The sequence below is a fragment of the Naumovozyma dairenensis genome, chromosome 1 (genome assembly GCF_000227115.2).
Source record: "Naumovozyma dairenensis CBS 421 chromosome 1, complete genome".
NCBI classification, from domain to species: domain Eukaryota; kingdom Fungi; phylum Ascomycota; class Saccharomycetes; order Saccharomycetales; family Saccharomycetaceae; genus Naumovozyma; species Naumovozyma dairenensis.
In genome coordinates, this window is record NC_016479.1 from 1565854 (window position 1) to 1593338 (window position 27485).

A 27485-nucleotide genomic window follows, 5' to 3' on the forward strand; every position below is an offset into this window, starting at 1 on the left:
TATATATATCGGTTAACGTAGAACTCATCAAAGTGAAAAAAATAAAATGTAAACGTCATAAAATTATAAAATTATATTTATATTATATAGTTCTGAAAATTCATCAAAATGAAATGGGAAAAATCATATTCTATGTAGAAATCATCTTTGAGATAATCTTGGTAATTAGTTTCTTTCTTTCATATACTATGTTTTCATCTTTTTCAATTCCCGTCATAATATCCCCGAGGTGCAATTGTAAATTATGTATGTTCGTCACAACAGCTAGTCCTCTTTCCTTTAGCGCTGTCGTATTGTTATTGTAAATTTTATCCAAGTAATTAAACTCGTCATGTTGTACAACCAGCTCAATAATTTCAAATACAACGGCAACACATGGAGATGTCTGTTCTAACGAAGAAAGCCTTCTCAACTCATTACGGACTAACGGATAAATTTTAAACACTGGGGACGCATTATTCTTCAATAGATACCTCATTATCAAGGAGAATCTCAGTTTACAGGGTTCATCGGCAAAGGAGCTGATAAAGAATAACCCACCCTGATACAAAGTCACGTTTGGATACGGAACATCTAATGAAATCCAATCAGCAAGTTCTCTTGGAATCTTATTTCTATCATCTAAGTAAACATAGTCTTGATCAAATCCCACGGACGCTAATAACTTGCCTAAGGAGTCAGCACCAAATAATATGTAAATAAAGAACAGATAGCACAAATATGTCTTATACTTTGAATCATTTTTCAATTCGCGGTAACTATTCCTGAACAACAACTCTAAACAATTAACAGCCGCAGTTTTAACAACTGGTATAGAGAGTCCTCTGGTTATAAACGCTAGTAATACATGAGGATAGTTATCTTTATTCCAGATAATGGAATTATGACTCTCAATCTCACTCAAAAATGCCGCAGCGAATCCTCTAGTATTAAGCAAACTTAATGCCATAATAGCTTTTTCTTTATTCGGACTTTCGAAATGGGCTGACCAAATTCTTCTCAAACAATTGGTCATCAAAACAAGCCCGCCTTCAAATATAACTGGATGAGGTGATTCAACAAACGCAGTTGATAACCAAAACATCTTCTCTACCATACCACTATTTAGATCTAAACCCTCTACAACTTTACTGTAAGTAAAGACATGAGAAATTGTCAAAAACATTTGTTCATCATCAACAATTGGATTGGAGACTACTTTCATTGTTTCAGTCAATAAGTCCTTACATAACATATTTGAAGTGTAGCTCTTACCCATTACACCTAGCATCATCATTGCTCTAGCGGATAAAAAGGAATCATGATTGAAGATTGAATCCATTAAATATTTCTTGTACTTTGTTTTCCACTGAGCTCCCTCGGTAGTTGAACCATATTCCATCAGAAGCATAATATTTGTTGTGAATTGTTCCAAGGTACCGAACTTACTTGCAAAAGATGAGGCACTAAAGTTAGGTAACACCCTTCCTTTCTCTTGACTAAAACCTGACATAAAGTTTATTTTTTGACGTGAGAAAACGAAGCACACGCGATCGAGCTGTTCTCTATTGGTTTCTGAAAGTGCACCATTTATTGTTAAAGAATGGCAAATATTCATTATCAGTTCGAACAAAGAAACTCTAACTTCAGTTGGCCCGACATCAATTAACAATGAGACAATGAAAAGTAATTCGGGCAAAAACATCTGAGCCAATAATGGCGATTCAAAGAATACAGCGACACTAACCTTCACCAGTATTTTCAGTTCTGCCCAGCTATGCGTGGAAACCTCTAACCTTAACGACGGTAAAAATGATTGAATTAGATTGATTAGTTTATTCACAATTTGACTTGCAATCTCGATAGTAGGGAACCCTGTAAGAAGTGAAATGGCTTTTTTCCAGTCACGATTTTCTGAATCTCTATCTAAAGCGTGATTGATGATCTCTTCGACGACGCAATTCGTCAGTCTACCGTCGAGAGCTAGTAAAAACCAAATTTGCTGTAGATAAATAGCTGTAAATGAAGATTCACGAACAGTCAAGCTAATCAATGACCGTATAATATATGATGTGTTTTCAGGTCCCTCTTCTTCATCCGCCAAATACACGAATTTATATAGATTTGGTACCCAATATGATAAACAACATATAACTGTCGGAACATGCTCGTGAGGGAACTCTTTGGCTTCTAACCCATCCAAAATATATCTCCATAAATATGGCGTTACTTGAGCTGAGTCCACAGCAAGTGAAGTCGTTATTTGACATAGGAATGCTGTTGTATCATCCGGTACGTACACCTCAGGCGAGCTGTGGAAACGAGTCCCAAAATTCAAGTTGAACGCATTTTGTGTTGCAACTAACAAATTGTATGAAATATTCTTTACCACATGATCGTCATTAAAGAGGCCTACCAAAATCACAAGGAAAAGATGACATATTATCTCATCAGTTTCTTTGGCACCATGTATATCCTTTTCGTTATTGGACTGTTGCTTAATCATTTTTCCTGTATCGATACCATATTCATCTTCGATTTTAGCTTGAGCATAGTAAAACATTTTCACTATTTCCAAATATTTTGAACTTGAGAAAATTAGTCTTGAATTATCTTGAAATCCTAAGGTAAATTCAGATGGTGCACCAGTAATGGAAGAAACACCAATCGATGCTAAATCAGAGATCTCATAGACGTTGTTGAATTTTAATTCATATTTCATGCCAATTTCTTTTATTTCTAATTCTTGACCCATTTCTAATAATACTTGAAAGTATTTATTCCCAATTTTCAATGAAACTGGTGTAAATGATACTGTAGTCTCGTTGAACATTGTAATTTCATGTAATGAAACACGAACATCTTGGAAAACTTCCAAACTTTTACCGGATAATCCTAATTTCTTCACTATATTTAAATCAGTATTACTATTAATAAAGAAATGTGGTACTTTGAATACAACATAGGGATTATCAACATCTAAAACTGCTCTCCAATAAGTCAGGAAAGTGTCATTGACATTCAAAAAGTAGCAGGCGGCGCAATTCTCTAAAGCTGTATCAGGAAGAATACTGAAGAACAAAGCCGTTAATTTCCTGGTCTCTACTTCATTTGCAGAAAAGGAAGTAAAATCACACATTAGATAGTGGCTTGCAGACCAGAATTTAGCAAAATTCTCAATGACTTTGAAAACTACCAGTTCAGGCTCGAGACTAGTCTTAAATAATTGACTAAAACTTATAGTGAAAACAGGAATACCATCCGCAGAGATGGACTCATGAATAAAAGATGTTTCATCGTTATCAACAGTCATCGTCTTGAATGCATGTCTGCTCATGAACTCATACAATTGTGGATATTCTTCCATGTGCTCTTTAACAAAGGTGGGGATACCATCTTTAACTTCTGATCTAGGTTGGCCTATAAACCCCAAAGTTTTATCAACAACAGAAACGAACTGTTTCAAAAATTGGAAATCTTCAAAAGTCTGTATTCCACTCAACACAACTTTTCTAAATTGAAGGTCATGACTATATAAATATTGGTGTAAGAAATGGAAATCTCCTGGAACACTCTTCGATTTTGTAAGATCTGTGTCAAAACTGCAATCAGCATTACAAAGCTTGGAAAGGAACGTAAATATCTTCGAGCTGCACTCTTTTAATAGATCTTTTTTCTTTTCTAATGCTGGCCATTTAACGAAACTATCGGCACCATTTGCAATATTTTGGATAACTTTAGCCAAGGTTATAAAAGGTCTCTTATCTCTTGTATGGGTTATAATTAAAATATTTTCCGAATCTGGACTTACTAAAGCCGGACCTAAAAATCTTAGAAAGACGAATGAACCAACAGCAACATGGGCATAATCGGGGAATTTATCTTTAACAGAATTAAATATCGTTTGGCAAATCATTAATAGCTCTGGAGGGAAATCTGGAAGTGAATTTGTAATGGAATCCACCAATTTTTGCAAGTATTTAGCAAATAAATCAACTTGATAATTCATGTTTGGCTCATCAGGCGAAATCTTCTCAACCTCGAAAAAATCTCCGTTATCGACCAATTCTTGCAATATTGGTCTCAATGTTTTTATTAGGTATTCACTGCCTTTTGTTCTCGAGTATAATGATAGAGCGCGTGTAGCAACGGTGTTTCTTCTTAAAACGTCAGCATACCTTGAAGCTTTTTTAATTTCATCTTTAATCAATTGAGTAACCAGGATATGGCCAGCATTTCTTGTTTCGAAGGCATTTACCAAACCAGCGGCTAAACTGTCAATATCTTTTGCCGGACAGATAGAACCTAAAGGATAAATGATATTTGGATGGTTAATAAAATATTTCAGTAATTCATCAAGCGCCGCCATTTTCCTTTCATCGGTAATCTTTTGCTGCGAAGGATAATGCCTAACGATGTTAATGAAGACCTTTAGAAACGCAATTCTAATATTTTTGTCCTTAGAGTAACCCATAGGTAATGTGAATTGTAAACTTGCATAAACATTGGAATTTGATAAATTTGTTAAGGAAAGGATGATATTTTCATTCAAGATACTGATTTTATGTTTCAATAATATTGGGAATTTTTCTAGATCGGTACTCTTTTCCAAACCTTTCAATAATATTGTGAAGTAGTTACTAAAGGCAACAGATTCCAATCTATTAAACTCATCCTTGGATGATGATGGCGGTACTTCTAATGGAACATTTTCAGTTAAATATGCTAGAGCTTTTGACGTTTCAATTGAACTATCAAGATAAAGGAAATCTTGATCTCTTTTCTTCAAGTCCATTTCACGATGAGGTTTAGTTAAGTTTTCAAAATCATAATCTTTGTCTATTGTTAGCTTAAACCAGCTTGTAACTAATTTCAGCCACCGATTTTTCAGAACATAGTGGTTCTTGATACCAAGCTCAGTTTCGGCACTCTCCATTGATCGAAACATTTTTGACATTTGAATAATAGCTTTATAGTATTTAGGAGATTCGTTTTGAATCTTTTCTACGATTTCAATCAGGCTACCCACTATTTCAATAATATCAGGTGAAAATAGGACCAATACACCTTCCTCATCTTCCCTTTTCAATATGGTTCGTAAAATAATAATTATTTGTTCCAAAAGAACGAATGATGTATCTTCTTGATCAATAGCAGATAGATCAATATTCTGCAAATCGCTAATTTTCATTTTCAAATTTTGGAATAACAATCTAAAAGTCAAAGGGTGTAACTCGATACTCAAAATATCTCTAGAATTTTCTCTCGTTAATAAATCAGAATTATTTAACCACTGACATTGTTGACTTATGAAATAATCTATATCTTTGATTAATTTTAATCTAAATTCTCGAATGGATTCAAATTGGTTTAATTCATCTCCTTCCTCTTCAATAGTAAACAAAATCCCTGATACTGATGCTATTATTCCTGCTAAACTTCTAAAATCTACTAATTCTTCTTGATTCAAAATTCTCATTGTACTGAATGCATGCCATTTTTTAAATAAAACTTCCAAGGCGTCAAGTAGTATAACGTCTGGATGCGTAATGAATTTCAGAATATTATTTCTTAATCTTCTTTGGAATGCGACAGAACCAGATGCAGCATAGTTGTCACTTGCCATTGCTTTAACGAATCCTATGTTATAAATGCATTTTACATCAATTTCACCAACATTATTTTCATAAAATCGTAGGGCTTGTAGAAACTCACTGTAAGCCGTTTTTGATAATCTTGGGATTTCACCTCTACTACAATATAATGAAACGATTAGACCTCCACCTAACGTGGCCGTTAGTAATGGGAAAGTCTTGGTTTCGATCTGCTCCAACGCCTCCAAATAGGATAGTTTTTCTGCTAGTTTCGACAAATGATACCTGACTTGCATAAATTTCACAATAATATCGAGGAGTAATTCTCTTTGAATGCTAGGTAATTTCAAATCAAACAATGCGGAAGAAAATAGTGTGACCGTATAAGTACATAATAAGTAGTGATCCGATATTGTTACAGGATTTGATACATCTTCATTAACTTCAGACATATAATTTATTAAGATATCCATGAATGATTGTGCTGTAGCTTGTAGAGTTGAATTGGTGTCTATTATGGATACAAAGATTGGTTTAATAATACTTCCATAATCTCTAGATGCCCATGTAGGTTCAGATGTATTCTTTTGTCCTGGTGAGATAAAAAAACTAGTCATTCGTTTAAATATACTGAAAATGTTCATCATTATTTTTCTTGCGTCATCATTTTCACTCATGTTAGTGTAGCTGTATTGGGTAGCCGCTGAAAGATTAGTGGCTAGACTTACTTTACTCTGTATTCTCGGCAGACGTTCATCTGATGCCCTTCTAGCTTTGGGTTGTTGCAGTGGTTGTCTGGAAGGGTTTACTGTCTTAGAGGTTGGCGAACTCATTGATAATGCGGAATCTACTGTGAATGGAGTATTAGCCAATGGTCTTTCTGTAGGACTTTGTTGAACAGGACTATACCTTTGTCTTTCTATTTCTGAAGCTGAACCAGACAACGGAGATCTTCCTTTCATTGTTGTCGATTGCGGAGAAACTAGTCCTTGGTTGTATATTGGGCTCATCGATGGATCAGAATTACTATGTGACCTTGAACTTTCAGTTTTTGTATTTAGCATCTGTACTGGAGTCACTGTCTTTGAGACCGGCCCAGTCTTCATTACATTCGGAGGTTCATTTGGAGATTCATTGGAGGAAAATGTAGGTGAATGAGTGAGGAAAATATATTGAAGATCCCAATTTTTCCCTAATGTATAGGATTTCTGGCTTGATGATTTATCAGAAGGAGCATTTGATATTGATGATGAGGATGCTGTTGATTTCGTCTTTATTGATGTGTTACTTCTTTGCAATTCATTACTCATCAATCTTGCCAAGGATGCTGTCCTATGGAATCGTTCTTCAATATTTCCATCCAAAATGGAAATGATCAAAGTATTTATTCTCTCTTCAAAATGAGGAAATGACTTTAATAATATATCAGCTACCGCAGAAAACAAGGATTTAAAGAAGGAAGAGGTCTCTAACGCAATCATCTCATTCAATTCCTTGGGGCTCTTTAAATGGAATAAAACTCTAAACCCTTCTGTATAAAGTCGTAATCTTTCTAAATCCAGGGTTTTCAATTCTTTATCCAATTGTAAATGTTTTAAGAACCCATTACAATCAAGTTGAACAGCTGCTGAGAAAAATTTTAATTGCATTTCTCTATATATTGTCAAATTTTTATCCATTACGTTAGAAATGAAGTTATTTGGTAATGCATCCCAATTGTGACCAAGTCCTAAATTGTAACCCAAACTGTCATATAATCTTTTAGAAAAGATAACGGCGGGTACTTTATTATCTAGCAATGATACAGGTGAAGTCATCGTCATTAATGCTATCAAAGTTCTAATTGAATCTATAATGGCAACATCAGACACAATTTGAACACCATTTAGATTTCTCAATAAAAGAGTTATAAATCTTTTCATTGATGATTTTTTCTTGGAAGAATTTAATGAAGTTAATTTTTTCAATCCATGAGTGAATTGTTTTATACTTTTTTCGTTTCCTGGGCCAGTTCCACCGCCGTTATTATTATTATTATTATTATTATTATTGTTATTAGTATTATTACTGCCAGATGAAATACTGTTACTGCTGTTATTATTAGCACCATTATTATTTGAAGGTAATGAAGATGAACTTGGTGAGTTTATTGAACCCGTAGGTGAAGTCATTGAGTGTAAATTTGGATACGTTTTAGAAATAGGAATAGTATTACCATGCTGATCAATGTCCGGTATACCTCTAAAAGATGACATGTTGAGCTCTGTGTAAACATCAGTGTCGAGTAGAGTTAATGCTAATAAAAATCTCAAAATGGAGCTGTGCGTTAAAAGATCGGAGGAGTCGAAATCGGCGTATAATTCTAGAATATTCTCTAAATAATGGAATGATTTTGGATTGGTAAAATTGGGACTATTAGTACTTAAATTATATTGACTTTCGGAGGACCCATCTGTTCCAAAGGATTTCTTACTTGAATTATATGAAGAGAGATCATCATTAGACAATGGGTGGGATTGTAATGGTTGACTTGGTGAAGTGGAATTTTCATTGGTATCCAGGTTACCGCTGTTTATAGGTGTTCCATACATTGATTGAGATGGTGACATTGGGAATGAGCTCAGTGGTATATTAGCATTAGAGTTAGTCAATGCCGGTGATAATGGAGTAGAATTTAGGGACGAAGCATCTGTATTACTATCGTTATTAGATTCATGGGGTATATTGATTGAAAGATGTATACCATTATTCCGATTATGATTATGATCGTTATAGACATAGGTTAATAAGCTTGAAACATTAAAAATGGAATATACATCTTCAAACAGAATATTAATATATTGTGGGATTTGTCTAAGAGAATCTTCATGCCTTTTCCTACGATCATGTAAATCATAAATTAGTTGAATGTATTGATGAGGACGAGCCATTATCCAAAACATTATCGCCTTGCTAACATAATATAACAATAAAGAATGGAAAATTGTCTTTTTCATGTTTCCTGATAATAATCTAACGGTATCTAAAAATTCTGATAAATTATTATTGGTTAAGAAGATACAACCAAATAAATCCAAGTGTCTCACTATACCTAATTCAGTTAAAGTATGAGAAATCAATAATGGACCCGTTATTCTAATTTTGACATACTTATTAAATTCTATAGGATTTGCTGCGGCGATAAATCTTAAGATATAATCAAGTGTTAAATCAACTTTTTCACAAACCAATGGGAAATTTCTTTTTTTCAAGAATTCTTGATAAACTGGTAAAATTTTGGAAGAAGGGATTGTAGTATTACCATATAAGTTATGAGACATATTTTTAAGCACTCTTAAAGTTCTTGAATTAAATTTGATTTTATTACAAGTGAAAATTAATCTTGAAGCCAAATTCGGATTGAAAGAAGTAGGTTGAGATTTGTGGAAGCATGTTCTATGAGTAGAAAACCCTACTATTAATCCAGGTAACATTGTTCTTTTATTTTTGTTTTCAATATTCCTTTTATTATTACTATTAGTATTATTATCATCATCATTATTCTTTTTACCATTATCCGTTGGATTTTCTAAATCATCCCAATAATATTCGACAATATCACTTAATAACCGTACCAATACCAATATGGAATGAATAGAATCTTTTGTGGTATTATCTGAAGTGATTGGTTCATCGTGTAATATTAGATCTATGGAATTCAGAGTTTCTTCGATGATTAAAGGTAAATGATTTGAGATGGATAGATTCAAAAGTATTGATCTACAAGAGAGGAAAAAAGAATCTAATTCAACTTGAGAGTAACTCTTATAAGTTGATTCTAAAGGCAAAATCGGCAGAATTCTATCAAAATAAATGTGTTTGATTAGTGAAGAGCTCAAAGATTCTTGTGTTGTTGGGTTTGAACTCATTGTTGGTATACTAGTGTATCGTGATTATTAGTATGCTTATTTTTTTCATGCGAATAATGAAGAAGAACGTCTATGATGAATGGGTTTGACGTGTCGTCTCTCTCTTTTTTTGTCGTTGTGTTGTTAAGTGAAGAGGATAGAAGATCTATCAAGATGTACTTTCAAAGTGTTGGAAAGTAAAAAGTGTAATATAGTCGATAGGGGCACAGATTGATGGACAATGGATGCAGGAAATTATCTTTTCTTGAATGTCCAATGCAGGCTTTTAGAGAATGATTTTAGGTCTTTTTCTGCTCAAAATAATAATGGGATGATGAATGGTTTAGAACAATGGATAAACAAAAGATAAAGGGAGATCCGCCACCTACACAAAAGAATGGATAGTATTTGGAGACTATTATTAAGATTATACTGTATTAGGTATAGAAAGACCAACGGCAGTGACAAGTCAGGAACCTTACTTTCTTTGTTTCCTTGCTTGTGTGCTTGCTTTGCTGCATACCAAATCTTCCGTTTCCCTCTTCCCTCTTCCCTCTTCTCCGGCCGGTGTATGACATCCAGGGTCGTGCGGGTAAGTCCTTTCTAAATGGGGCCTTTGCTGTCTGTTCCACCTCCCTGCAGAAAACTCTGGGTCCGCCCGGGGAACAAATGTCAAAAAATCTTGGGGAGGCTCCCCAAACAGAATCTGGGGAAAAACACTAGAGGGGAGTGAGATTCGGATTCCCATCAGTTCCAGCATTCGATCAGACATGGGCGGGCTTGGGTAGAGGGGTCGGGTTGGACCAAAAACTTTCGGGGGTACAAATGTTTAGCTTTACAATAAAAACTTCCAATAGATACATATTTTAATTCTATTTGATATAGGGCTAAATTAAATAACATTACGCAAACTGATGTGATTTGGACTACATACGCATAAGATGTTGACCAACTATGGAAATCTAACTTAATAAATATTCCTAATTAAAAATAAAAAGAGCAGAAAAAACAAAAAAGGACAGTCTCTCGATAATCTGTGAGGTGCACTTCCGGTAAAATGCCGAACACTCAATAAAAGTAGCAATGTCTGAAAGATATTCTACCGAGTAATTTGGAGGTAAAACTTGAATCGACTTTGATCTTGTTTGTTTATACTTGTCATTTATTTCATTTTGATAAAAAAAATGTTGATTTATAGTCCCTCTGGTACCTTTTATTACATCTTCAAATGTTCGAAACTTGAGTCGAGATATATGAAGAATGGCTTACTCTTCAGGGATTCTCCTCTTCTCATTTGAATTATTGAAATGAGTCCAAATGAGAAGAAGATCACTCAATTAGGGTGAAGTGATCATTTTTCCTATCATTCGGTACGGGAGATTCAACTTTGGAGAGAACCTCATCAGGGCTATACACAGGCTAATCTTTATTTTCTGAGAGAAGCAAGATTACCCCGTGTATATAACCTCGGCAGGCCATCCGTCCGGAACGGGGGGGGACCAGAAGCGGGAAGAATACATAACCGTAAGGGGCGATAACAGAAGTCAAAACGGTCATTATAAATGGAAGAGGGCAGGATCCACATGGCAGTGACACAAAATGGAAATGCACTGTCATCTCTCATTTAAAATATGCAATTTGATCATTTTATTAGCTATAATAAATCTATGGAAGTAATATAGAGAAATTATTCATCTTATTACCGTCTTGTACTTTTCGTTTTTTGATAAACTGTAACCTATCTTTTCTATCATTTTTAGGGTGTTTACCATTGTCCGTACCTTCTAGTTGTAAGAGGAAATAACATACTTTATTTGCTTCATGGTATCTCACTTCTTTGTATCCAAGAAAAGTCAGTAAATCAATGAAGTGAGCACGGTTCATATATCTTGAATTATTAATGCAAGGCAAAGGCAGTACAATGAACAGGTATCCGTTTGGTTTTAAAAATTTAATGAATCGCTCACACATTTCGCCTCTTTCTATTGGAGTAGGAACAAAATTTAAGACAAGTGAACACGATATTAAGTTGAATTTATCTTTATTCCCATCCCCAGTAGGTAATGGTCGCTTCATGAAATCTTGTTGTATGATTCCGTTACTATCATTAAGATTATTTAAATCTATTCTAACAACAGGATTGAAAAGACCACTGGTCGAAATCTTATTGTGAACACTAAGAGACCCAATCTCTAACGCACTCATTGAAACATCTCCTTCAACTAATTCTTTTATCCATTTGATCAATAACTTCGATGAATCTCCACCACGATCTTTATCTTGACCTACTTGACTTGCAAGTTGATAGTTTTGCAAACCGCCTTCGCGTTCAATTTCCCTCATGACGTAACCTAAATATATCAGGTGTTTCCTTAATAAGGACTCATTAGCATAAATATCATTCTTTCCGGTCTGTTTATTAAGTCGTAATAATTCTCGCTCAATTTTCTCATCTATACGATCATGATTCCAACCCTCATCATAACATTGCTTTTTATCAGATATCATCATCACAGTCCGATTATTCCTAGAACTAAAAGAACCGCTCAGAAAACTCATAACATTTTTGTAATTTCTCATTTCATCATTGTCAAACATTTCGACATTAAACAATTTACATAAACTCTTCCTTCTTTCAATTAAAAAATGGAATCGCCTTATAATCCTTCTTGCCTTGTGTGGTTTAATCCGTTTCCCATCCTTTATAATCTTCTTACCACTTATGGTTTGTTTCCTTCGTGATGCAAACATGATCACCCTTCGTTATTTCAAATTCTCTGCATTACTATTAACTTAACTAGTCACAATTGAATATGATGTCACATCTTTAACCAGTCAAGGACGTATTATGCAATACTAATTATTTTTCAACTCAGCTCATCTCATCTCATCTCACCTTATAATCTGAAAATTTTCACTTTAACAAACCCGTGGGCGGACATCTGTATGAAAAAAACTTGCCTGAGAAAAAAAGTTTCAATAAAAGAGATGAGATGAGATGAGATGAGATGCGTTGTTGTTAAACATGACTTATTTTAAATATTAAAGCATTTCAATAAGACATTAAAACCCTCGAAAATGAAGAAACAAGTTCAAGCATCTGAATTGAAATGGAAATCAGTGGAAATTCCAGATACATTAGATGATTTCGGTGGGTTTTAGGTTTAGAAGAAATTGATGGTGTTGATGTCAAAATCATCGATGGGAAAGCCCAGTTCTTTGCCAAAGAGGATGGTGATCTTATTCGAACCTCTGATGCTGATGCTGATAATAATAGAGACGAGGAGCAAGAAGGTGATGAAGAAGTTGAATTAATCGAGTTTAAGAATATGGATGATTTGGAAGATGGTGAATTAAGCTCAGCTGCTTCTTCTGATAACGAGGGTGGGGAAGCGGAAGAGGAGCAACAGGAGCAACAGGAAGAAGAAGAGAAAGATGAAGACGACGATGGCGGAGAACGAAAGGCTGATGAGCTAGAAAGCAATGTCTTTAATGCTGATGTTGATGTAGATGACTTGGCTCCCATCGATTTACCTGAATGGACTAACTTAGCTAAATTTTCATTAACTATATTACAGGGTTTACAAAGTTTAGGATTTACCAAACCAACAGCCATTCAAGCTAAGGCAATTCCATATGCTCTTGAGAACGCCGATATAATGGGTAAGGCATCTACCGGTTCAGGTAAGACTTTAGCATATGGTATCCCAATTTTGGAAAACTTAATTAAGACAGCTAAAAAAGATAGCTCTCAGACAGATGGGATAAAAAATAAACCAATCGCATTAATCTTTACGCCAACAAGAGAATTGGCTCAACAGGTTACCAAACATTTACAAAATATAAGTCAACTATTTTTGAAAAATTCACCATACGCAATTTTATCATTAACAGGTGGTTTGTCTATTCAAAAACAAGAAAGATTATTGAAATATGATAATAGTGGTAAAATAGTGATTGCTACGCCTGGTAGATTCTTAGAATTATTAGAAAAAAACAATGATTTAATTGAAAGATTCTGTCAAATTGATACCTTAGTATTAGATGAAGCAGATAGATTATTGCAAGATGGTCATTTCGATGAATTTGAGAAAATTCTGAAATACTTAGGTCAAAAACGTAAAGAATTAAAATTAAAGAAAGCCAATCAATATTGGCAGACAATGATTTATTCAGCAACTTTTTCAATTGATCTATTTGATAAGTTAGCCAATTCATCATGGAAATCGAACAAGAAGATTAAACAATATGAAAATGAAATGGAAACTGTTTTGCATCATCTGATGAATAAAATTCATTTCCAATCTAAACCAATTATAATAGATATGAATCCAGATCAAAAGATTAGTTCGCAAATTAAAGAATCGCTAATAGAATGTGCACCAACTGAGCGTGATTTATATTGTTATTATTTCATCACCATGTATCCAGGATCAACATTAATCTTCTGTAATGCCATTGAATCAGTAAAGAAATTAAGCGCCATGTTAAACATTTTAAAAATATCTTCATTCCAAATACATTCATCAATGACTCAAAAGAACCGTCTAAAAAATTTGGAAAAATATCAACAACAAGCTCTGGTAAATACTCCATTGGGGAAACCAACAGTATTGATTGCTAGTGATGTTGCTGCAAGAGGATTGGATATTCCCGATATTAAACATGTCATTCATTATCATTTACCTCGTTCAGCAGACGTTTATATTCATAGATCTGGTAGAACGGCTCGTGCAGACAATGAAGGTGTATCAGTTATGGTGTGTTCACCACAAGAAGCTATGGGCCCATTGAGGAAATTAAGAAAAGTTTTGGCAGATAAAAGCGGTAGTAGTAAAAGCTTTAAGAACAAGAAATGGCAGAAGACTGTTCCATTGTTACCCATTGAGATTGATATTGTTTCTCAATTGAGAGAAAGGTCAAAATTGGCGAGTGAACTGGCTGATCATGATATGGCTTCTTCATCTTTAAGAAAAGATGATAATTGGATGAAGAAAGCTGCCGATGACCTAGGTATCGATATCGATTCAGATGAAGAAGATAAAGATAGTATATTACATAGAAGTAAAACGAAGAAGCAAAACAAAACAATGGATAAAGATAAGACGAAATATATGAGAGCACAACTAAATGAGCTTTTGAGACAACCTTTACGTAAGGATATGAGAAAAAAGTATTTGACAGGTGGTCTGTTTAATTTAGCTGATGATTTAGTAAAGAAAAGAGGACATGATACTATCATTGGGTTTAATAAAGTTGATGCTCTTGAGACATTAAAAGCTAAGAAAAATAAAAGACAGAAGAAGTAAATAAACAACTGTTGGATAGATTAGCTGTAGTGTTTATTTAAAAGATTTAAATCATATATAGAAATGTATAGTAATGAGTTACTGTTTTCAAGAAAAAAAAGCATGAAAAATGACCAATTAAAAATATTATGTAATCTTTTCTATTGGAAAATGGTTAAATGTACAAAAGTTTTAGGATTGAGAAATTTATCAGTTACAAAATACTATGATATAGTTTTTAGATCTCCTCTATATTAAAATCTTCTTTGTTTCTTTTTTTAATTTGCCCGTTAATTGATTAATGATATAATGAATGATATTAATTTATTTAGATAAAATCGTAATCAGATTCTTCTTCATCTTCATCATAATATTCGTCATCAGAATCATCAGCTAATTGCTCGAAGTTAACCTTATAACGTAAAAGACCACCGATACCACCGAAACCAGTGACAAATTGGGCACCTTCTGAAGACTTATCTGTAATGAACTCTAGAGTGGCACCGAATTCTTTATAATGTTCTGCTAACCATTCGACAAGAGGTTTATCAGACACAGCTTCCGTTTCTTTACCTGTGGCTTTATCCATTACATATGATTTATCTTTTTGATTTGGTTTAACGAACTTAATAACTTCTTCATCTTCAGAATTCTTGAAGATATATCTTACAGTATCCAAATTTTCGTGAACAATCAAAGTTTCAACTGCACCAAGATCTAACGCCTTCAAAGTATCATCAATACCGTAACAGAATTTACCAGTATCTTGAGATATTTCATCGAAGTAACTATCTAATAGTTTCTTTTCTTGAACAAACTTGACATTAGACAAAGCTTCAGCGGAAAGTTCGATGGCTTGATTGAACCCGTTTTCACCACCATAGGAAATATCAACAATTTGAACAACTTTGGCGGACAATCTTGGATCGAATAATTCTGATTTAGCTAAATCAGTCTTGAAATCAGCAGAACCAGCTAACACTAACCCCTTAACGTTCACTTTATCATTAGTAATGAAATTTTGCACAGCGACTTCTGCAACTTTTCTGATATAATTATGTCTCTTTTCTTCTCTTAAACGAGCAAAACGAACAGCGGATTGACCACCTCTACCGTGCTTCTTTGGTAAATCCACTGTGAATTTATGTAAGACTGTTCTTGAATTACCTGCAAGAAGACCGAATAAAGTACCTTGCCCATCCATAACGATGAACCCAAACTTATCATCAGCTTCTAACAATTCAGATAAAACTTCAGTATGGAATTTATTATCACATAAATATAAGGAAGTATTTATAGGTTTGTATGGTTCGATATCGAATGTAACTTTCTTTTCTTTACCATCTTCAGTGATGATATCCCCACAGTACAGCACTAACCCGTTTGGTGGTAGTTTATTGTATAATTTCAGTTTTTGTTGTGTGGAGGTAATGGCTGATAAGACAGAAAGACGGTTAACTCTTGATTTAATATTTGATGCAGTACCATATTCATCAGTCAACATCTTTTGTGTCAATGCAATTTGACCCTTTGGTGGGATGACCAAAGAAATCATGGACGTACCATTACCTCTTGCCTTTTGTAAAGAGGTAATTAATTTCTTGACTTTCCAAATTTCAATGTTCTTTTCTGCGTCAGTTTCCATATTTTCGGTTGGCTAATTCTTGTATACGTTCGAAGTGGATTGGTCAACTTGTAACTATATATATTATGTATTGTTTTAGATAATAAAGTAGCGAGGTTGCTAATAGCTGTTTTATTCATAATAGGTATGTTTTTTTGCCAATCTCATCGTTATTGAAAATTTTTCAAATTGGTTAACATACGTAAAGCAATTTGGTCACGTGATCTGTAAAATTTGGGTGTCTCAAAATTATATATGAGGCTAACGACGGATATGGTATTTAATTAATACTTCTAGTATCTAAATAGATTACTCTAAGTTGAGTTGTTATAGCTTAAGGTTAGTAATTGCCCACGGAAATAGGTTTATCTCCTCTATTTTGAAGCTTTGTAAAAGATACTAGGTTGACCTTATTTTACAGATGAAAGATTAAAGGACTACTGTAATTCTTTTTTTGTGGTTTTATTCTATCCTCCAAAAGCATATCAAGTTTTATATCATATCCATACTTTTCCATAAAGTTTACTGACCTCTCTAAAAAAATAGGGAATCATGTACATAAATTTTTGTTGAAAGTTTTCTTTCTACTATCGTAGAGGGAAGTTTTTACTATCATTAAAAGGAAGTGAGGAACTTTCCTGACTTTCTAGTGAAACAAGGGGGTACTATTGAATAAGTTTTGTTTTCGAATAACAATTAGTAGTAGTAGTTGATCATATCAGTTAGACGTGATTTACTTCTTATTGGTAGTTCAGGGTTATCTATTAACACGTTTAAGTACAATATACAGGTAGTTACAGTCACTTATTTTATATAATAATCATAGAGCATAATAAGGCAAATCAGGGTACAACTAGTATTCAGCTTATGCTATCCCGTCCTTAAATCTGTAAATCTAGCTATGGTCTAAGGCAAACAAATCAATTTTAGAGAATTCGTTGTTTATTTTTTATAAATTAATCATTAATTTTTTACGAAATCTCAACTTTCAAAATTAAAGTAAACTAGAATACAAAAATAAACAAAGAGTACAACCAAAATCAAACGGTAAAACTAATGAACCAAGATAATATATCTACCTTGAACTTATACCTCTAGGGTAATAAATAATTTCTTGCTTAAGGGGTTTGGTTTCCGAATTGCGAAAAAATAAGTAATGGTCACAGCCTATTACTTTTGAAAGAATTAGGGGAGCGTTCCCCTAATACGGCTTTACATAGACTTACTTACTACACAAAGAGCGATATCATATATCTAGGATATTTTTGGGTAAACTATAGACTAGCTGTTCTCCCGCTATATCATAAACAAACCGAACACATTTTTTTTATTTATTGGGAAAAATAACTAACATTGCTTCCTATTCTCAACTTACAAGATGATGAACAGATACCCAATCTCACTTACATACAGAGACGAAACTGTAACCAGGAAAACTGCATCTAAGAACCTTACTCCTGAACTTTTGGAATCATTGATCTCTCAAGCATTCTTAATACAAAAGGCTTTCATTACAAAACATGTCTTTTGGAAGAAAAATGATGATGATGTTCAAAGACCATTAACGATCTTAGATGATTTCGAAAAATTACGTGAAAATCATCTAACAAATCATTCTAGTCATCTTTACATCTTTGATGAAGTTCCCACTATTGAATCAGATGGGAAAGGGAATGATAATAATATTATAATTCATAAATCTCAATTGGATGATATCATCCAAGCTATTCAAAGATTAGATGATAGAACTTTACATAAGGAAATGGAAGAATTTAGGTCTAAAGCTACAAATGAAGATGATATATTCCCTTCTTTCAATATTCAAAGAGGTTCAGATGGTTGTCTTCGAATTTCTATCCCTCCGACAAATTCTACATTAAGTTCTTTTTTCTCTCATATTACTAGTGAAGAAGAACTGACAAAATGTATTAAGAATTGTCTAGATCATGAAAAATGTTTAGGAACTAAAAATCAAGAAGGTACCGATGGTGGAACAAAGCATACTAAGCCAGAAAAAACCCCTCCAAAAACAATTATGTAACGTTTCAGCAAGGGTCTCATGAATCATGCCTTTTTAAATAATATCTAAACAATAATTATGTATATTGGTGGGTCGATATTTGGAAGTATAAAACAAGGCCTTTGTCAAATTTACTGAAACCAATCATATGCTCTACCTGACCCCTTATTTTCTTCATATTTCAGAACGTAAATGCAATAAATACGTCCGTTGGTCACAATAACAACTGGAAGGTTTACTTCTTTTGTTACTATAATAGGCTTCAACTTAAAATAATAATTTAATATTTAATACGAATAGAATATTAATGTAACAGTAAATGGAGGCATATAGAAAGTGACAGGACTTTAATTTTCCTTGATTAAAGTTGGGCATCCACTCAAAAACCCAGACATCCGGAATCCATCCAAAAATTTAAGATCTTATATCACGATCCGTTTCACTACGCACTTACCCCAAGATACCTATTTTAATGGGTAGGGTTCCTGTGAGGAAGAGAAGGTCTTGGGTCGCGAACCAAAAAAAACAATTGTTTCTACCAAAAATAATAAGACTTAACCTATGAGGTATCTATACCCTAAGGGTAAAAGTAGTTTCATAGTTTCTCGAAAACGGATTGTTTGGGGATTTCTTCTTGTTGTCTTGTCAATATAAATGTATTTGAATATAATTTATATACGGATAGCAAATGCCTATCTAAATTAATTCTAAATACTTCAACTTATTCTAGTTTGTCTCCATAAAAAAAGTGTTAGTTGTGGGGCATCTATTGGTTGAAGTCGTACTCACTTACATGCACTTTATTCTCATGCTTTTTTCTCTTTCACTTCACTGAAGCTTAGAACCCTAATACAGTCCTAATCGGAAAAAGAAAGCCCGAGTTTTTTGACCATGTTATGGTTCTCCCCAAATTGAGATCTTTTTTCCAAATTACCGTGTTGTCTCGCGCGCGTTGTTCAACTTTCTTCAGAATATTCTTTGGGAAAAAGCTGGGACGAGCGAATTTTACAAGATATCAAAATCTAATCTATGATGGAAAACCAAAGAAATCTGCCTCTACAAAGGTTGATCAGCCCATCTGTACTTGTTTGACACCTACATGTTGTTACGTGCTGGCTAACCCGTACGTTCTATACCCATACATCCACGTACAAAGGATCATTTTGCTCCAAACGGTCTTCCAAGTGTTTTTGGTATACATATATATAGACTCCAAGATTCAATTTTTATATTATGTTTTGAAATAATCTTTTTGCAATTTTTTTCCTTGTTTTGCTTTCTTGTTAGTTTTATTTTTCAATAAACCAACCAAACAAAAACTTGAAAAAAATGTCTGCTCCAGTTATCCCAAAAACCCAAAAAGCTGTTATCTTCGAAACCAACGGTGGTAAATTAGAATACAAAGATATTCCAGTCCCAGTTCCAAAGTCTACTGAAATCTTGATCAATGTTAAGTACTCTGGTGTCTGTCACACTGATTTACACGCCTGGAAGGGTGACTGGCCATTAGCCACCAAGTTACCATTAGTCGGTGGTCACGAAGGTGCTGGTATTGTTGTCCAAGTCGGTGAAAACGTCCAAGGTTGGAAAGTCGGTGACTTAGCCGGTATTAAATGGTTAAACGGTTCTTGTATGGCCTGTGAATACTGTGAATTAGGTAACGAATCTAACTGTCCTAACGCTGATTTGTCCGGTTACACTCACGATGGTTCTTTCCAACAATACGCTACTGCTGATGCCGTTCAAGCTGCCAGAATCCCACAAGGTACTGATTTGGCTGAAGTTGCTCCAGTTTTATGTGCTGGTATCACTGTCTACAAGGCTTTGAAATCCGCTAACTTGAGAGCTGGTGAATGGGTTGCCATTTCCGGTGCTGCTGGTGGTTTAGGTTCCTTAGCTGTCCAATACGCCAAGGCTATGGGTTACAGAATCTTGGGTATTGACGGTGGTGAAGAAAAGGAAAAATTATTCAGAGAATTAGGTGGTGAAATCTTCATTGACTTCACTAAGACCAAGGACATTGTCGGTGACATCATCAAGGCTACCAACGGTGGTGCTCACGGTGTTATCAACGTTTCCGTCTCTGAAGCTGCTATCGGTGCTTCCACTGAATACTGTAGAGCTAACGGTACTGTCGTCTTAGTCGGTTTACCACGTGATGCTAAGTGTAAGTCTGATGTCTTCAACCAAGTCGTCAAGTCTATCTCCATTGTCGGTTCTTACGTCGGTAACAGAGCTGATACTAGAGAAGCTTTGGACTTCTTCTCCAGAGGTTTAGTCAAGTCTCCAATCCACATTGCCCCATTATCTGACTTACCAGAAATTTTCGGCAAGATGGAAAAGGGTCAAATTGTTGGTAGATATGTTGTTGACACCTCCAAATAAACGAATTAATATTTTATGATTAACGAATTATATATATATTTTTTATAGTGTTTTCCAATTTTAATAGAATATTAGAATTTTATGTTTGATATATTATTACATACAAAGTTTTTACTAAAGACTAAATACTATTTAAGAGTGAAGTAAAATATCTTGTAGTTTATTTCTGTTCTGTTCATATGATCTCTTTCTTCATAATGAGGTTTGATCTTTGTTACCCGCAGGGACTATAAGGAATAATTTATACTTGTAGCATAAACATCCAAAAGACCGAGACAAGAAATAACTTCTCTGAGTATATATATTGATCCTTAAGGTGACCTGACTTTTCTCACACAAGGGCAAAGAGTGGAAGGCGTTACGACGAATCACCGCAATACCACTCATGCTTATCAGGCAGCTAATAACTAGGAGAGTTTGCTCTCCCTTGTTATGGAATAATAAGACATGTTTTTCGAGATCTTTTACTGTCTCAGGATTCTCAAATGACTATCATAAAAATACAGAAGCTATAGACCCCTATAAACGTGTTGTTCCTAAACTTTCTACGTTTTATTCTGCGAATCCAATCCATGAAGACGTGATTAATAGACTAGAAAGTCTTTTACGTAAATATATAAAACTTCCCACTATTAAATCACAACCGAGTTCACAGCTGCAACAAAAGAGAACTTCATGGTTGTCGTTTGAAGATTATGCTTTAATCGGAGGTGGGACAAGATTAAAGCCAATACATTATACTCATCTATTAACGCTTTTAAACAGGTTGAATAATATTGATCCACAATTGACTAATGACGAAATAAAAATGAATTATCTTATTTCTAATAAAAAAAGTTCAATTCAAGCAAATCAAAATGTAATCAAAACGTTAGATGAACTGGGGAGAAGTGTAGCCATTGGTAGAAGGAAGGCTGCTTCGGCAAAAGTATATGTGGTAAGGGGTCAAGGAGATATCCTAGTCAACGGTCGTCAACTGAATGATTACTTTGTCGAATTAAAGGATAGGGATTCCATTATGTATCCATTACGTGTCATTGATTCTGTCGGTAAATATAATATCTTTGCGACTACCTCTGGTGGAGGTCCAACGGGACAAGCTGAAGCTATAATGCATGCTATTGGTAAGGCATTGGTTGTATTTAATCCGTTATTGAAATCGAGATTACATAAATCTGGAGTGTTAAGTAGAGATTATAGACACGTTGAGAGAAAGAAACCTGGTAAGAGGAAGGCCAGAAAGATGCCTATGTGGGTCAAGAGATAGACCAATCAACCTCAATATATTCTTTTATTTACTTTGTCATGCGTATTTGTATATGTATGTATCGTACGGACTTACTTTATTCTTGTTAATATATTATAATACTCAAAGGGTAGGTCTTGTTATTTTAACGTAAGTTATTGATTGAATTCAAAGATACTATATAGTTACAATGCTTAACTTTTATATTATCCTTTTATTTAGTCAGTGTCCGTATGGAAAATTAATATTTGCTGATAAAACTTTAGCCATATGAACTAATGAAAAGAAATGGTATTAATGCACGAAAACTTCGAGAACTCAGCAGGATTAAGAACTTAAACATCACACAGTGACGCAGAATGTCAATTTTACCATTAAGAACGGAATTGATACCCTTTCTGAATCCATATCTACCTGCATCGCCTGTAAAGAATGGGAAGGTATCTGTCACTTTAACTTATGCTCAATCCATAGATGCAAAAATATCAAAAGGACCTGGTATAAGAACTGCGATATCACATGCTGAAACAAAATCAATGACACATTACTTACGATATCATCATGATGCAATATTGGTTGGCAGTGGAACTGCTCTTGCTGATGATCCTGGCTTGAATTGTAAATGGGTTCCTGCAAATAACAATTACACGAAGTCTTTTGACAACTCTCCAAGACCGATTATATTGGATACTAAACAAAAATGGAGCTTTAAAGGTTCAAAGATGTATGATCTATTTATGGCAAAGGAAGGTAAATCACCAATCGTGATAGTAACCAAAGCTCCTACTAAAGAAGAAGAATATGTTAGCTATTTGGTATGCCCGTCTGATCCCACAACGGGCTATGTAGATTGGAAAGAATTATTGCAAAGACTGAATAATGAATATGGAATAAATTCTGTAATGATAGAAGGAGGTGCAAATGTTATTCAACAACTATTGACAAAGCCAGATATAGTTGACAACTTGATCGTTACTATTGGTTCGATATATTTAGGGAAATCCGGAGTGGGAGTCAGCCCTGATAATTCTGTTGAACTTACTGACATTGACTGGTGGAAAGGTACTACAGATACAATTATGTGTGCTCGACTTTCCTCATAGTTAGTGTACATTAATAGACACCAATAAAAGCAAAGAAAATATTATTGTACAACTTTGTATAATGTAATATAATAGTGGTATATATATATTCTTATATATATATATATATACCAAAACGTTATTTGTATGCATCAGAACCATTCTTCTTTTAAATATCCCATTATGGCCCATGGAGTACCATTTGTCTTTTATCATGTGGTTTATTCAACGTCAATCAATGATCAATCACATACATATTCTGTAACTTGCATAACGACCAGAAGTTTCACTCTTTCTGATAATCTTCACGACTTCACCTCTTTTCAAACCCAAATATAATGCAACGGGATCAGCCCTTTGAATTCTTGGTAATTGTGATTCCTTTAATCTATATCTTTTCAACAATTCTTTCTTCTCTTCCTCACTTAACTTAATATGCTTAGGAACTAATTCATGATGTGTAATATTAACAACTAAAGAAGCTTCATGGAAAGTTTCGATAGTAGCAGGTGGTATAGATGGGACCAACTTCATAGCACTCGGAGTGACATTAGTTTGATAGACAAAAATACCTGTTTGGAAATTCTTTTCCTGAATATGTATAACGAAATTTTTCATAGTTTTGACACCAACTGATTCCTCATCGCAAAATTCAGCCCATAGTGAACCCATATCTGGAAATTTTGCTATAGATTCTTCTGTTGGGTTTGATTGGAATGACATCATTTTACGTTGTGGTCTACCCATTGAATCACAATATTTCGCTTTGAAGTCCTCCAACGATAGGTCAACTTCTTCTTGGGTAATGAAATACCCTCTATCTCTAACCATTTCCTTCACGGTTCTAAAAGTTCTCCATAATCTCGAGATATTTCTTTCGTTTTCTTGATCCATTTTTACACTGGTATTATTAAGACTGCACAATTAGCTACAGGTGGGCTAGTAAACCTTTTAAAGCATAAAATATTCAATATCTCTGAACCTGATGCTTTATTGACTACATACATACATATTGTCTTTATTATTTTCAAAAGTGAAAAAAAAAATTCAAAAAACTTGAAAAATTTGCGACACGCCGTGAAAAGAGATTTCAAATATTTGAAAAAAGTTGAGCGACGCAAATTAATTTGTAAATAATTTATTATAATAATATACTATTACTGTAGTCAACGGCATAATTCCTTGCATTCTATGGAGGAAGCAGGAATACATATAGAGATAATCTATTGTATGAGATGAAGATCAATACACTATATTTTGGACACTCTTGGACTAAGCACTACTATATCAACGTACTCAACGTTGAATCTGTGCTAATTCTTCTTGATTGTATCTTCTGAGACGGATATTTCTTTTTTTCTGTTACTTATATAATAATTAGTTGGCTTGTGACAGTGTTTTACTTCTTTTCATTAAGTGCAATATAAGGTCAGAGATGCAATTTTGGCTTTGTATTTTGAATTTATGAATCTTAAAGGTAAGCTTTACACTCGCCAATTGAGCGTCTTTTTTCTATAGAAAATGCGTTGCAATGTATGGATCCGACAGCTCTTACAATATCACATAAGTACTCCGATGGTATCGCCAAAATATCTTATCACAAAAAATAGAATCACCATGTTTTGCTGCAGAGTGAATGCATTAAAGGTATACCTGGTTACAATCTTTCTAACAGCAACAGGGGGAGAGTAGGGATGCACCATGTAGCTCTTCAGCATACCTAAAGGATACGAGTTTTAGGTAGGTACCTTCTCATACGCAAACAGAATACATCTTGGATCTCCGCAAGGATGTCATATTGCTCATAGAGCTTACATGATAATCGATACACGACATAATCCCTGTCCTATGATTATGAAAAGAAAAGTCTTTTCAATGACAACTATTCACAATAATATCCAAATTCAGTTGCTTCACCACAAATATTTTCCCTAGGGCGGTTTTTTATCCATTCTAACAAGCTTGATCTCATTTAGAGTTTAGCATCTTATTTGTCTCATATTCTTCTAACTCTAGTTGTTTAGCTATCAGCTTTTCTCTATGCCTTTGAATCCTCTCATTACGTCTCACGATCCAAAGTTCCTTTTCACCTTCGGGGTCAATTGAATCATCATCATTCAAGAGCAATGTTCTTCTCAAAATATCTTGGTCTGTACTATAATTTGAATCCACAATTAATTTCATTCGGTTTTGGGTATCAAGTAATCTATTAGCTGCTTCTGCTCTTTCCTTCAAAAGTTTTGCTTTTGATGTACCATCGTCAATCTTCAATTTTTTGTTTCCATTAGACTTTTTAGTATCTTCTTCATCACCTTTACGACTGCTCTTGCGATTTAAGAATACCGGTCTATGTAACACTATTTCGTCATCACTGCTATCACTTTCCTCAGAACTGCTGGTTTCAGAACTACTGGAGATGTTTTCAAGTTCAGAAGCTACCTTTTCCTGTTGTACAGATTTTGTAGGCAAAGTCGTCCTAGACCCAGTAGCGTCATTATTTGAAGACATTATCGGTCGTTTTAGATGTATTACAAAGCTTCGTTTCTTTGATTTATATATTGCTATAGGGCATCCGTCTTTAAAGGTCGATGTCTTTTTCTTTAAAGAAAATTATGATGTTACATAACGTAGCGTTAGAAACATTTGTGAAAAAATTATTATATTCTATGTACATAAGATTAACGTGACGGCACACAATATTTTGTGTCTACTTGGAGTAATATTAACATTCAAAACTTTCTAATTCAGAATTAGTTTCCGTACGTATTTATATCGTCCAAAGTTATGACACTTTATCAGTGGTGTTATATAAATAATAAATAATAATTAACGCGTTAGATTACCATGCTTCATATTTCCTTATACACCTCACTTTATCTGGCAAGGGTAATGTAGCAACGTCTGGAACTAAAACATTTTCTATAATGGTGCCAACATTTTTTGGGGTAATTCGTCCTAACCAAATAAGAGTATGTTCCCTTTTCAAATATATTTGCACATTTCCCGCATATTTGTGACCTCCAACATGGTTAATGAACGCAATATTTACACCGTCAGGTCTGAAATCAGAATTATCTCTATATAATCCATGTGGACGAAGTAGTTTTTCAAATGTTTTACACAGATATGGAGCTGTCACTCCACATCTTTTATCTCTGGTTGTATGTGAACATATAAAGACAAATGCCTTTTCTCTAGCTAATGACAAATACTCTCTTTCCCTTAACAATTGATCTCTATCAATATCATGCTTCAATAATTTTGGAACCAAATCATCAAGAACATCATTAACATTTTCAGACCTCAAATCTTTAATCCAAACGAAGAATGGTAGCACCAAGACATTATTCTTGGTTCCTTTCATAACTTCAATATCCATAATATTTTTAGGTAATGAAGTGACACTACAAGTTAAAGTTTGACCTTCACCAACATTAGAATATTCATCCATATGATCGTTACACCATTTATTAATTTTATATTGAACAGAATCCTCCTTTTCATTACAAGCATCGAATTGCCAATCAATTTGAGAAGTGGGTACAATGAAATGGATCTTGGGAGTCTTGGATGTATTTAATAATGGAGTCTCTTTATCAATTTTCAATTTTTGAAAGATTTCTTCTCCTCTTTTCACATCTTCATCATCAGAATGACAACCTCCTGAACAGACTGAGTCATCGTCAGACACTGGATCGTGTATACCAATTGGCGTTGTCGTGACAGGTATGTGCTTTTCTATTTCAGTCAGTGCTTCTTGGTCAATGGCATTGGCATCTTTGTTTCCCTTGAATAGACCTAATACATTCATTTTTTCCCTCCTCTGTTATAAATTTTAACTCGGTTTCAGCAAGCTAGTTAAAGGAATAAGCTCAAGGAGGCACAATATATTTGAAGTTTACCTTCTTCAGAATCTTATTCTTATACAGTAAAAAGATCAGGTATATTAACTGTCTTTCAAAATATCAGGAAAATGCACCCCGTTTCCAAACTTGTATAGAATCAATTCTACGAACGAAGCAAACGAAAACGAAAATAAGAAGGGTTCTATTTTGCCAAGAATAACAGATCAAGCTTTGTACGAATGAATGAACTATCGGACAACAATACCTGCAGGTTAATTTATGATTAGTGTTTTGATGCTCTTGGCAATTAACGTCAATTTCCTATTAGTTCACCAATAACTAACTGATTGATATATTAAGGAGAGCGACCCGCACGGAATTTACGGGTATCCTATGGAATTTTTATTACCGGAAATAATCAACCGGTGTTAGGATTTAGGAGATGAGCTTATTAGGTCAAATTGCAAACATGTCACCAATACCCTAAATTAGGGTATTGAATAGGACCCAAACCCTACTTTCGTAGATCTGAACA

At 34.1% G+C, this 27485-nt stretch overlaps 11 protein-coding genes across 11 annotated transcripts; 5 read left to right on the forward strand and 6 right to left on the reverse strand.

Annotated features, from left to right (window-relative positions):
* Positions 1-130: 130 nt before the first annotated feature.
* IRA1 (GTPase-activating protein IRA1) lies at positions 131-9481 on the reverse strand (the record flags this gene model as incomplete). The annotated part of the gene is made up of 1 exon (XM_003668037.1): positions 131-9481. One exon carries the CDS (start codon positions 9479-9481, stop codon positions 131-133), a length of 9351 nt encoding a protein of 3116 aa, XP_003668085.1.
* A 1644-nt stretch (positions 9482-11125) lies between these two features.
* BMT2 (25S rRNA (adenine2142-N1)-methyltransferase) lies at positions 11126-12211 on the reverse strand (the record flags this gene model as incomplete). The annotated part of the gene is made up of 1 exon (XM_003668038.1): positions 11126-12211. The coding sequence occupies one exon, from the start codon at positions 12209-12211 to the stop codon at positions 11126-11128; it is 1086 nt and encodes a 361-aa protein (XP_003668086.1).
* Positions 12212-12789: 578 nt separating this feature from the next.
* Positions 12790-14769, forward strand: MAK5 (ATP-dependent RNA helicase; the record flags this gene model as incomplete). The annotated part of the gene is made up of 1 exon (XM_003668039.1): positions 12790-14769. One exon carries the CDS (start codon positions 12790-12792, stop codon positions 14767-14769), a length of 1980 nt encoding a protein of 659 aa, XP_003668087.1.
* A 307-nt stretch (positions 14770-15076) lies between these two features.
* On the reverse strand, positions 15077-16393 carry SUP45 (translation termination factor eRF1; the record flags this gene model as incomplete). Its single annotated transcript, XM_003668040.1, has 1 exon — positions 15077-16393. One exon carries the CDS (start codon positions 16391-16393, stop codon positions 15077-15079), a length of 1317 nt encoding a protein of 438 aa, XP_003668088.1.
* Positions 16394-17750: 1357 nt separating this feature from the next.
* Positions 17751-18413, forward strand: NDAI0A06920 (uncharacterized protein; the record flags this gene model as incomplete). The annotated part of the gene is made up of 1 exon (XM_003668041.1): positions 17751-18413. One exon carries the CDS (start codon positions 17751-17753, stop codon positions 18411-18413), a length of 663 nt encoding a protein of 220 aa, XP_003668089.1.
* A 1308-nt stretch (positions 18414-19721) lies between these two features.
* ADH5 (alcohol dehydrogenase ADH5) lies at positions 19722-20777 on the forward strand (the record flags this gene model as incomplete). The annotated part of the gene is made up of 1 exon (XM_003668042.1): positions 19722-20777. The coding sequence occupies one exon, from the start codon at positions 19722-19724 to the stop codon at positions 20775-20777; it is 1056 nt and encodes a 351-aa protein (XP_003668090.1).
* A 385-nt stretch (positions 20778-21162) lies between these two features.
* Positions 21163-22044, forward strand: MRPS9 (mitochondrial 37S ribosomal protein uS9m; the record flags this gene model as incomplete). The annotated part of the gene is made up of 1 exon (XM_003668043.1): positions 21163-22044. One exon carries the CDS (start codon positions 21163-21165, stop codon positions 22042-22044), a length of 882 nt encoding a protein of 293 aa, XP_003668091.1.
* A 338-nt stretch (positions 22045-22382) lies between these two features.
* On the forward strand, positions 22383-23126 carry RIB7 (2,5-diamino-6-(ribosylamino)-4(3H)-pyrimidinone 5'-phosphate reductase; the record flags this gene model as incomplete). Its single annotated transcript, XM_003668044.1, has 1 exon — positions 22383-23126. The coding sequence occupies one exon, from the start codon at positions 22383-22385 to the stop codon at positions 23124-23126; it is 744 nt and encodes a 247-aa protein (XP_003668092.1).
* A 225-nt stretch (positions 23127-23351) lies between these two features.
* Positions 23352-23999, reverse strand: RPB5 (DNA-directed RNA polymerase core subunit RPB5; the record flags this gene model as incomplete). Its single annotated transcript, XM_003668045.1, has 1 exon — positions 23352-23999. The coding sequence occupies one exon, from the start codon at positions 23997-23999 to the stop codon at positions 23352-23354; it is 648 nt and encodes a 215-aa protein (XP_003668093.1).
* Positions 24000-25073: 1074 nt separating this feature from the next.
* Positions 25074-25613, reverse strand: SPP381 (U4/U6-U5 snRNP complex subunit SPP381; the record flags this gene model as incomplete). The annotated part of the gene is made up of 1 exon (XM_003668046.1): positions 25074-25613. One exon carries the CDS (start codon positions 25611-25613, stop codon positions 25074-25076), a length of 540 nt encoding a protein of 179 aa, XP_003668094.1.
* Positions 25614-25944: 331 nt separating this feature from the next.
* Positions 25945-26916, reverse strand: APD1 (Apd1p; the record flags this gene model as incomplete). The annotated part of the gene is made up of 1 exon (XM_003668047.1): positions 25945-26916. One exon carries the CDS (start codon positions 26914-26916, stop codon positions 25945-25947), a length of 972 nt encoding a protein of 323 aa, XP_003668095.1.
* Between the last annotated feature and the right edge of the window lie 569 nt (positions 26917-27485).